Genomic DNA, 12,511 nt, shown 5'->3' with positions numbered 1-12,511 from the left:
AGGGCGGGGTCCAGTCATTTGTCCGTTCTATGGTATAAAACTGTGTTCACGCTCATAGCACACTGTCTCTTTTCCATATACTGAACTCCTCCTCTTGGCATGAAAATAAAACATCCACCTCATTCCATAAGACGAAGGAGATGGGAGGAGAGACATCTTTGTAAAATGGCGAAACTTCAATCTCTGACGCAGTTACAAATCTCACTATGTAAACCACTACACAGATGCTATTTGCAAAGCAAACTACTATCTTTCAATGCAACTATTTTCTGATAAAGATAGTATAACACAGGTTTTGTTGCCGTATTTCAAATAACAATTATTCTACTTCAAAACAGCAAAGAATTCTCAAAGTTTAAACACACACACATTGTGTTCTATGTGTAACCGGAGATTGGGTTCACACTATATGCCAAAAATATTATGCAGTCGCTCTAAAAATATTTTAACATACATTTCATCTGCAAAATCACTATTTCACTATTTAACACACATTAAAGACCTTATTTAAGTATTCATCTCATGTCTTTCTGCCGATTCACCCAGCAAAGTCCCTTCCAATCTGGGTGTGACCCTGTTATGTAGTTGCTCAATGTAAAACTGACAAATACTATTTATTTACTTAATATCTCCATAGAAGTTCTTTAAATCCTAAATTTAATCTGCACATCTTCCAGATTTATAAAACCAACATTTTTATGACAATTTTTTTTTTCCTATCTCCTATGTCGTTCTGAAACTTAAATGCACCATTTTCTCATACCGTACTACGTTTATTGAAACCAGATGTTTTACTGAAATCACACACACACACAAAAAAAACATCTGGAATGCACATTTACAAGATAAGCTAAAGTTAACACTTGCAACGGGACATTTATCTATGCTTTAAAACCACATTTGATTATTACACAAGTCTTAACAGGCACTTCAAAAAATCAGACTATCTTTAGCCTTTTGTCTTCACAAAACGAACTTCTTTACACCTCTGTCTCCAAGGTGATAAAGAAATTAAATGTCCAGCATTTACTGCAATAGAGCCGAGTATCAGTATGGATAACAGAAGTACGAGACAGATATATGGAACAAACAATTTACTGATCAATAATATTAACACAGCAGTTTGCAATTCTAAAAACAGATGAAGTATTTCACAGCGAGCAGTTATTAGCTTTCTTACCAGCTTAGCTCGATGTATTTCCAACATCTGCAAACCATCAGGATAATATAAAAAAAAACTCAAACCATTCAGGTTTTTTTTCAGGGAGAGATGAAACATGATAATACTATACGCTGCGCTGTCTGTATCATTATATATTTATTTCTGCTTTCCTTTGAAATTTATGCAATTTTTTTTCACTGCTCATATCACTTATTAACAACTAACAATTAAATAACATTTTAACTGTCTTATTTTTTTTACTTTACTCTTATAAGAGAATTTCGTCTAGGTTCAACATTAAAATTCCAGTTTTCTGGAAAACACATTTTATAACTTCTTTGTTATTTTTCCTTGCATCCCCCTTTTTTTAGAGTTTTCATGCAATCAGCATTTAAAACTCTATAGGCACACTTGCCCGGGGAGCCACACCCTTTCTCTCCTTATGAAAAGCAGACCTTATCCTGAATTAAAGTCTCTATTCATGTAAGGGATGCGTCCATCATGAGAAACAGGCATTTCTACTCGTATATTATAACTTATTTTTTTTGCCCAAATAAGTCTCCCGAGTAGACCACAAATCATCACAACGCTTTCTGCGAATATAGGTTATCAGCCTATACTGCAAAAGCAGTTCATTTAACACATTAACTTTGCAAGTCACATCTCTTAACTTTGCATACAGCTATATACAGTGTTAAGCACTAAAATGTCTTTTGCCAGTTATGGGTGGCCAGTCTATACTGAGGAAATGCACATTTTAGCAACTTTTAAACTAACAATATTTTCTTAAGTTACTAAGTTTTCTGCAGAAACACATTAAATAAACTACTACACATTTAGCAATAAGGTCCTAGGTTATTTTACATATCAGCATCCACCCCCACCCTCTCTTCACTGCTTCGGTACCTCAATACACTTCGGAGCACATATATATAGATATATTTACATCTGATACTCACCAGTGCAGAGGAGTGTAGGTCATCAGATTGTCTCCCCCTTGTCGAAGCAGGCATGAAGAGAGTAAGGTGTGGTATGTGATAGCTATAGGACGAGAGCCCCCAGCTTGTATAAGATATTTTCTTTCCGTTTCTTTAAATAATAAATGAGATGAGCAGTTTTCCAAAATATAATAATATTTCTATAATTTATTAAAAAGGTATTATACATAGATACAGCCATACTGGACGAAGCAGACATACGCCCAGAGTCTCAAATGCCAATTGACACCCTATATTTGATTAACTCCTACATTTATAGAGATGATATTCTTTATTACTTTAAAACACACCTTCCCAGCTTACATCACTGCTGGCACTCTATCATTAAAGTAACAAGTTCTATTGGATGGTCATTTATTTGGCCATATCCGGCGATGATTGTGAAATACAATCACATGACAATTATCTAATCTGTTTTGTTCATGATATTATGCAATAATGGAAATTTACTAAAAACGTGTCTCTTGTTATGCAATATGTGTATTGTGCAACACGTTCTCTTAAAAGTACAGACCCTAATCTTAGATATATGAGCTTATATGTATTTCTGTTAGTTTTGTTAAAAGTTACTTCGACAGATTCCCTCCCTTTTATATACACATAAAAGGTACAGCACTGATGTTCTCGGATTTTTTGACTTTCACAAATATTTGTATACAATACAAACCATACTTTAGTTTTGTTAAAAGTTACTTCGACAATACACACACACACAAAGGCATATTGTACCCCCCACCCCCTCTCACAGCACACTGCTCTATTGCAGTTGCTGCTCCATCTACTGATTACTTCTTGTATTGCAGCAACTCTGTATTCAATTATTTTCTTCTAAAAAATCCTGAATTATTACTGCCATTTGATTTTCTGTAAATCATCTGAATCACTTTCTGTACTAGAATAATTCTCCAGCTTTTTTAATTTTTATTATGTATCTTTTCAGACTTAACTGTTTCAGAATCACCTATATCAGTTTTGGGAGTAAAACACTTCTTAAAGCTCCTAATAGCTTCAAGTCCTCAGTCGCAGCCCTCTACATTTTTAAGGACTTGATCCTGCAGTACGCAAGTCCAATTTTCTCCAGTAGAATGTTTCCTCGCAGTCTGCAATTTATAGTGACTCCGCAGTTCCACTATCCAGAAAGTCCACCACTAGTGGGGGCCCTAATCTGTGCATTGTACTCAGTGACTACGTAGATTTATTTCTCTATATTTTTATCTCTTAACTTCTCAACACTTCTCATCACAGCTTTCATACGTACAATACTGTGCAAATGTTTTAGGCAGGTGTGGAAAAATTGCTGCAAAGGAAGAATGCTTTCAAAAATAGAAGTGTTAATAGTTTATATTTATTAATTAACAAAATGCAAAGTGAATGAACAGAAGAGAAATCTAAATCAAATCAGTATTTGGTATGACCACTCTTTGCCTTTTGGTTGTTCCAAAAAGTTTGGAGAACTAACCGCAGATCTTCTGTGAATGTAGGCTTGCTCAAATTCTTATGTCTTTTCATGTAATCCCAGACAGACTCAAAGATGTTGAGATCAGGGTTCTGTGGGGGCCATATCATCACTTCCAGGACTCCTTGTTCTTCTTTACTCTGAAGATATTTCTTAATAATATTGGCGTTATGTTTGGGGTCGTTGCAGAATAAAGTTGGAGCCCATCAGTCGTCTCCCTGATGGTATTGCTTGATGGATAATTATCTGCCTGTATTTCTCAGCATTGAGGACACCATTAATCCTGACCAAATCCTCAACTTCATTTACTGAAATGCAGCCCCAAACTTGCAAGAAACCTCCACCATGCTTCATTGTTGGCTACAGACACTCATTATTGTACCACTCTTTGGCCCTTTGGTGAACAAATTGCCTTCTGTTACACTGCTTTACAAATACACTTACATTAGGCGCTCAAGGATATGCAGACTGATGTAAGAGATGGTCTTTTTGTAAGTTCACGTGATGTATGAAGATTGTATGTGATTTTACGTGATGTATGAAGATTTACATGTGAAATACAAAAATCAAACAATGTAGTGTAATAAGTTCAAACAATATTGTCCTCCACCACAAAAAAGGCCACATAAGTCCCCAATTAAGATGCATGAATAATTTTTCAACTCTAAAGGGTGAAGGAGAATGATGAACTCATCAACCATGTGTCATGGGCCAAAAGCTCTTTCAATAAAGTGCTTACAAGAAGCTTTCTTTAATACTTGCGATATATGCACTTAAATCAAAATGTAGACATGTAGGGATGATACGATTTCCAATGGTTTGAAATGTCTTCCCACAGCAGACTAGCAAGGGTGTGCTTAAAGTAAGAGCAAAAAAATATTTTGCTCTGACATCAGGCATACCCTGGTCATATTTGTATATGAGTTTATAAGAATTTGGATTTGGTGTAATCTCATATATACGGTTGGGAAGCCTTTGGAGGAGCGTTATAATTGTACCTCTTTTTTCTTTTGCCTTCTGTTAGAGCGAAATATTTCAAATTTTGACTAATCAGTCCAGAGCACCTGTTGACATTTTTCTACACCCCAGTTCCTATGATTTCATGCATAGTTAAGTCCCTTGGCCTTGTTTCCACATCGAAGATATGGCTTTTTGGCCGCAATTATTCCATGAAGACCATTTCTGGCCAGACTTCTCTGAATAGTAGATGGATGTACCTGGGTCCCACTGTTTTTTTTCCAGTTCTGAGCTGATGCCGCTGCTGGATATCTTCTGATTTCGAAGTGAAGTAAGCATTATGTGTCTTTCATCTGATGCAAGTTTCCTTGGCCGACCGCAGCATCTACGGTCCTCAATGTTGCCTGTTTCTTTGTGCATCTTCAAAAGAGCTTGAACAGCACATCTTGAAACCTCAATCTGCTTTGAAATCTTTGCCCGGGAGAGACCTTGCTGATGCAGTATAACTACCTTATGTCATGCTGCTGTGCTCAGTCTTGCCATGGTGTGAGCTATGACATGAAACTGTCCACAACCTCACCTTTGCAGCAGAGTTTGGCTGTTTTAAGCCTCCTACACAGCTGTTTCTGTTTCATAAAATGACTGTGTTTCAACCTACATATGAAAATGATGATCATTATCACCTGAATGGTATGATTGGTTAACCATACACCTGACTATAAATATACAAAATCCTTGAGTTTGTGCAAGTGTTCCTAGAAAGATTGATGCTGTTTTGAAGGTAAAGGATGGTTACACCAAATATTCATTTGATTTAGATTTTCTTCTGTTCATTCACTTTGCTTTTTGTTAATTGATAAAAATAAACTATTAACATTTCTACTTTTGAAAGCATTCTTACTTTGCAACATTTTCTCCACACCTGTCTAAAACTTTTGCACAGTAGTGTACGTACTTTGATAAGCAGTTCACAAAGCAGCTTTCCCTGAATTCAGGCAAATATTATTTTTATTGCCTGCACTCCAATAACAGAAATATATATGATGTATTGTTTATTAAAGTGGCAGACTGAAATATGTAACACTTTAAACCCTGAATTTTAAATTGTTACTATAAACAAAGAAAATAATAAAATAAAACACAACATAGCCAGTCTGCAATCTATGGTGTACATTTTTCAATAGGATAGTCCTTTTTTGTAAGGGAAGGTAAGTTACAAAAGAGGACGTCCATTTTCCACCAAATATTGCAAAGCTAGCAATCCAAATGTAGAGAAAGTCTTAGCAGTGCCTCCAGTTTTGATAAAGCAATAATCAAATTTCTACAGCAATTGAGCTGTATAATTGCTATATAATGGTTTATTTACAAATGTAAAGCTTGCGCTGTGATATTATAACCCAAAATTTAAATCTAAAATTCTGCATTTACAAATAAAGCAGTTCATTTTATAAATAGTGAACAGCTATGTTACAATTCAAATGCTATATTACAATTGGCTGAGATAATATTTAAGCGGTTCTTGGTCCTTTTTGAGTTCCCAATTCCGTCCTGGGATTTTAAGAAACTTGGAATGTGTTTGTCTACTGATATTGATTAGGAATATCTGTTCTTCAAATTAACTCTTACACTGCTGCTCACAGCCTCTCCCCAGCTCACAGAAAATGTAATTGCATCACATATACCACATCAAACAAAATAAAATAAAACAATATAAATATATTTTCATGCTAATATATTGGCTTCATCCAAACACAGCTTTGACAGAGATAATATAGTAGGTGGGACTTATTTTTCTGTTGCATACATGTGTGTCTGAAATATCTGGCCATTTGGCATTCGAGCTGCATGTTACAACTCTGCATATGCTCTACACTGGTTATCCTGCAAACCTTGTAAAATGTTGTAAGTCATGTACTTGATGGCACAGTAAGCAGATTGTACTATGTGTTTTGAATATGTTATTTTTTGTTTTACTTTTCTGCAAAGGAAGAAAGATGAAAGACCTCAACACCCTGTCCACTGCAGCTTTATCAAGGCAATATCTGAGGCCATATCAATTCCTGTCATTGCCAAGTAAGTGAAAAGCCTAACCCCACACTGCACAGTGATAACTACACCTCAGTTATTTTTTTATTATTTTTTTTAACAGAGCACTGGAGCTGGTCTTAATTCTAACCGCTTTGTTTATATCGTGGCTAATATGCAATATTCTCCTGAGTGCAGCCTCACTCCTGCAGCCAGACTAGAACTCAAATTGTTAGACAACATTTTTTAAAAAGTGTTTTTTATTTTAAAATGTATATTTGCAGTGTTGTCAATGGTCTATTGTGAACTGCTCTGGGATATACTAAAAATAACAGTTAAATAATAAGACAAAAAAACACCCTTGCTTCTAATCCATTTAACATTCCTTAAACTAGAGAAAGCAAAACATATTCGGTATCAAACGAAAAAATAAGGGAACATATTTCTGCAGGTTGACAGTTTAAAAAAAGTTTTAAGGTCCTGGCTGTATAATGGTTTTTAGGAAGGGTTGTATATACAGGCGGCGGGTCCTTGCATTGCCCCCTTAATAGCAGAAATGTAACTCTCGCCCTTTGAAGGGACGTAAATCTCAGTGCCAGTATGTTACTTTCTCTGAATTCTTGTATGTCACTTTTTGAAGAAGTCTGTATTTCCTGCATGTCGGCAATAAAAGCAGTCGCCATTATCATGTTGTAACTGCTGTAGGCATTCAGTTGTTCACTATAAATACTACCACCGTTATTGTCATCTGTTCTAGCACCATCGTATTCTGCAGCTTTTTGCAGAGATATTGTACATAAGGGACTAAATTAACTTAAGTGTGCTACTTGTGTTACATCCAGGAGTGTTAATGTTGCACTTTTAGCTGCTGTTTAGTGGGAAGTATAATGAATTTATTTTCATTTACTTATTTGCCTATAACTTGCGTTCTTTTCAAAAGAGAAAAGTCAAAGACTTTATACATTTCTCTTATGTCTATAGAGCTATATTTATTATATCATTGTGTATGATATACTTTCTTTTCAGTGGAGGCTCACAGGAGCTTATACGAGAGTTTGGAGACATAGAAACATTTCGATCAATCACGGCTGCTTCATCTGTAATGGTGGCACGGGCAGCCATGTGGAATCCTTCCATCTTCAGAAGAGAAGGCTTCTTGCCTATAGAAGATGTCATGCGTAATTACATTAGACACGTAAGCATTGTTTGAGGACTTTCTTTTTATGTGTCTTGAAGTTTGCTGACTGCCGAGTTTCCATAGTTAGTGGTCACAAATCATGTGTAATTTTCTATAAGAATAAAGAAGGAATTGTCGTCCTCTTCCATGGCAGCATCCACTATGGGGTTAATCCCACATGCACATGATTCAGCACAGGATAGAAGACGCACCTGGATGGTATATATGGCCACTCCTCACTGATCCTTCGCTCCTGTCCTATACTTGGATAGGAGAGCCACTCTCCCGGATATAGAAAAAGGTGGTCTGAGGTTCCAGAGAAAATGGGGCTTATACATCGAATCATTGAAACCCTCGGTCCAGCAGAACATCTTTAGATTGTTTGAATACACTACCTGATATTTACTTAGACAATTAAGTTAGGGAAAAAATAAATAAATGCTTGGATGGATAAATAGAACCTCCTAAAAACTCTGAAGACGTAGACTTCCTTTTAATTAAAGAAAGGTCTGACTAATACTGTATGCCATATAGCTTAATAAAAAAACAACTCCCCCCCCCCCCCCTCCCCTCCTTTCCTTTCCTTCCCCCTCATTTTATTCCATTTTATTTCATTTTACTCTATTTCATTTCATTTCAGTTGTGTTTATTTCCTGATAGTAGTTCGTAGCGATCAGCTACACTCATATATGCAGATGTATAAGATTACTCAAAATGTTTTCATTAATCCTAAATAACGCAATTTCTCAGACGTTGTCAATATTTGATGTTTAACTATAATGCCAAATTGTCATGAATATCTTAATTGTATCTGAAAACTTTGGAATTTTTAACAGAAATGTTATTTTGTAATTTGCTATATTTCTATTTAAGGAAAATAACCAATAACAAAGATTTAGTAAAAAAAAAAAAAAAAAGAAGCCTGCGAAGCTGCATGTGGGTATTTTGGAGACATAAACAGCCGGATCAGATATGTGTGTTCCTAACTTGATTGGGGCAAGTGCATAAATTTATGTTCTCTTTAGTCAGTTAGTGGCAGGCTGATACTAACGTGCTGCATAATGTTGCTTACCTTATTATATTTTACATTGTCACTTTACAATATCAAACTTAATAAGTATTCCATTGCACCATCTCACTTCTTTTCCACTCAAGAGTAATAAGACATAATAATATAACTGTATAAGATGATTAATGTATATGCTACATGTGTTAATTATATCTTAGAGGCAGTTTAATGATGCCTATAATATGTGCAAGGCATCTAAGGTTAGATTTTATCTTTAGGTCATCTCATATCATTCTAATCCTAACGTGTGGATTGGATACAATTACTCAGGACTCAATTTACTTACCGTGACTTCACTACAGATCAGGGAGAAACGGAACCCCTCCTCTTACCAAACAACATAGTTTCCATAGTAACACTCAGCACCAATAGAATCACGGGACTGATGAAACCTGTGATATTATGGGCTGAGACAGCCATCGATCATCCTTATGAAAGGGATTATGTGGTTGGATCCTCAGCAATGACGCGGATAAAGGGATGTCCAGTCTATAGCTTAAATAGCCAATCATTATACAGGCTCGTCTTGCCTTGAAAAAGCATACAAGCGAAACGCGCGTCGGCGTTCGCTTTGTATCTCACACGCTGCTGTTAAACAATACCTAGTTTACTCCAAGAAATATATATCATACTCGCATATTCTAGCAAACTATGGGGCAATAAAACCGCTATACAGTGGGCTGAGAAAACATCCAATAATCCTCAGACAGCATAGATAATAGCAAGCTTATTGCGCTTTATCTCTTATCAGATGGTATCTGTTAGGGTAATATTGTTATATAGAGTGCCGTTAAAATCACTGATTATCATATCCTAATATACACGGCTGTTAACACAGTGACTTTACTACACAGCTCCCTATGGCCACAGAGACTGATTAGAAGGGCGGAGCTAGCTTTATCCTGAAATCCACCTTAGTCCATTGTATTGCCAGCATAGGAGTCACTACCTGTTATGATCTTAGGAGTATATAGGATCACAGATATCATTTAGGCATGGACTATTACTTGTAATCCATACAATCAATTATATAACCCATAGCCAATCTATATCTGTGAAATATTGTTAAAATAACAACTTTAATGTATTTGAACTCTTTCTTAAATGATTAATTATCATCACAGCAGCAAATATTCTTATATCAAGATTTATCAATTTAATACTAGTAGTGAGATTACAGGCGATTTGCAGTAGAAACTGCAATTTTACTCTCACTTCCCTCACTTTGTTTTTATCCTTATATTTCGCTAGTTGTATCAAGATACTTCAATTTTTAATAATTACTAATAAATTATAAATTTTTACACTCCATACCCCGGAGTGCCCCTTTGATACACTCTTTCTCTTCGTTCTACAATTCCTATAATACAGTGTAAGGGTGCACCCTCTATGCATATTAGATCTATTTAGGAACTAATTAATGTTCAATTATATAGGGGTTATTGACTATAAGATATTATTTATTAACTTAGTGCGGTGATCTCTGTCACACATACTCATAATGTTGCTTTAGGTCAGAAACTCAGACTGGCAGTGAGAAGGCTACAGATAAAACTATCAAAAAGCAGAAAGTTCCCAGTTGTATATGTGCTAAAAAAAATTGCAAGAAGGATTTTCTGGAAAAATTTGTACAAAATGAAGCTCCAGTGAGCAGATACAGCCTCCACTTCATAAGGTTTAAGTGTTAAAATGGATGAAGGTTGCACTAGTTGAAACTTTTGTTACTAAAGATGATTTTCAGCAGCTGAAGATTAAAAGGTCTAGATCTGTAATTAGTGTTGCCTCAGAAGATTATGAATTTGTTGTGCAGCAAGTGGAATTAGACATGTCTGCATTATCTGATGCAGAATCAGCTCTTTGTTCAGAATAATTTAATTTCACTCTGGATTTATATGAAATTCTGTTAAAAGCTATTCATAGAGTGATGGAAATTTGTTGTGATTCAGAAAGTCAGTTTTTGCAGGAAATATTATATCAGGCACCTAAGAAAGGAGGTAATCTCTTTCCTCTGAACAGTGTTATAAAGGGAATTATTTCAAAAGAGTGGAAAATATTCAGACAAACATTTCTTTAATATGAATAGACACTATTGTATGTACCCCTTTTTTCCAGAGGAGACTAGGGTTTGGGATGTGCCCCCAAAAGTAGACACCACAATAGTGAGATTGTCCAAAAATACTACCATTCCTCTTGAGCAGAGGTGCTCAATTCCAGTCCTCAAGAGTTACCAACAGGTCATGTTTTCAGGATTTCTGTCTGTAGAAACATGTGGGATAATTACTGACCCAGGAAAATAGGATTTACTCACCTGTGCTTGATTGAACAAATCCTGAAAACATGAACTATAGTGGCAGCTCTTGAGGATGTGAACTCCTTCAAAGATGGTATGGAGCGGAGAATTAAAAGAGGAGCAAAACATTTGCATTTTATTAACAATGGTAATGTTATTCAAACTCTGAGTGCCCATTCAGATTTTGAATAACATTACCATTGTTACTATAATCGCTTTGAACATGCAATTTTCATATACCTTTTAAGACTCACTGTGAATATATATTGATTGAAGCGACATATCTTCATTATGGAACATTTATTTCACTTCTGAGCTATACACAGAAGAATAATTCTGTGTATAAGACTCTGATGGGGGAGATTCGTTTAGACATGAGTTGTCTCCGTAACATCTACTGAGACAACCTGAGCCAATGTTATGCCTGGAATCTCCGCTCATTTCCCCTCACGCCCAATAGATGTGCGAGAAAAAATAAGTGGAGATTCTTGCCGGCAATGTGCATAGCACGATGTCCACGTGCCACATTGCTGGCAATTAAATCTCTCTCTAAGTGATCTATTTAGGGCCCATTGTATTTTCCACAGGTTGGTTATCACTTCTTATTGCATTGATAAGAAACTATATAACATGCCTGTTTATTAACATTGATCAGCCAGGACAGCAGCTCCGGTAGGAGCCTATCCCTGCGAATAATGTATAGTAATGTGATTGCTAACTGGTTCTGTGCAGAATTTACGATCTGGGAGAAACAGGAACTTTGCCGTTAGAGGGATCTGAGGATGCTCTTCCCATAAGATAGGACAGCTAACGCCATCTTTTGATAAATAGTGCATAGTCACAGACCACATAGACACCTATGTGGACTGGATTTACGAACGATAAGACAGTTTTCTAGTGTCTGTGCATGCTGCATAGACTATAGCTATACTTTATGATATACTAAAGTTTGCATTTGAATGAATAAACTGTTTAGTGGTTTCTACACTATTTTGTTTTTATCTATGTACTATGTATATTAAACGGTTTGGCTATTCTGATATTTGCATAGATGTTCTGGCCAGAACTAAGGATATAATTATCTGCTTTGCAGAACATTATGCTTAAGTTTGTTATTACACCAATTCGTACTTGAATACCAGGTTATTAAATATTCTCACTCCTTCATTAATTATATGTTGTTTAGTACACATTTACAGCATTACCATACACATACCAGCTTCTGCGTGTCAGGCGCCGTCCCTCCGCTCCTTCGGGGTGGCCACCTGTCCCTTCCTCCGCCGCCTCTGTTTGCCTGGCAACCAGACGGGATACTTCCGGCTGGACTTCCGGCCCTGTTGCTCATGCGAGTCCCATTGCCAGGCAACAGGACGCTAT

General features: G+C 36.1%; 1 protein-coding gene across 4 annotated transcripts in view; it reads left to right on the top strand.

The window, feature by feature from the left end:
- The window catches only part of DUS2 (dihydrouridine synthase 2), a 326,095-nt gene that overhangs the window by 182,544 nt on the left and 131,040 nt on the right, over window positions 1-12,511 (top strand). For all 4 annotated transcript variants that reach the window (XM_075188820.1, XM_075188819.1, XM_075188822.1 and 1 more), the window contains exons 10-11: window positions 6,560-6,646; window positions 7,625-7,793. In XM_075188820.1, the coding sequence (XP_075044921.1) occupies window positions 6,560-6,646; window positions 7,625-7,793 (256 nt within the window). The remainder of the gene's footprint in view (window positions 1-6,559; window positions 6,647-7,624; window positions 7,794-12,511) is intronic.

Source organism: Mixophyes fleayi, chromosome 10, assembly GCF_038048845.1.
Source record: "Mixophyes fleayi isolate aMixFle1 chromosome 10, aMixFle1.hap1, whole genome shotgun sequence".
In the NCBI taxonomy this organism is placed as follows: Eukaryota; Metazoa; Chordata; class Amphibia; order Anura; family Limnodynastidae; genus Mixophyes; species Mixophyes fleayi.
Note: the sequence above shows the minus strand (reverse complement) of the source record. Positions and strands in the feature narration are given on the sequence as shown.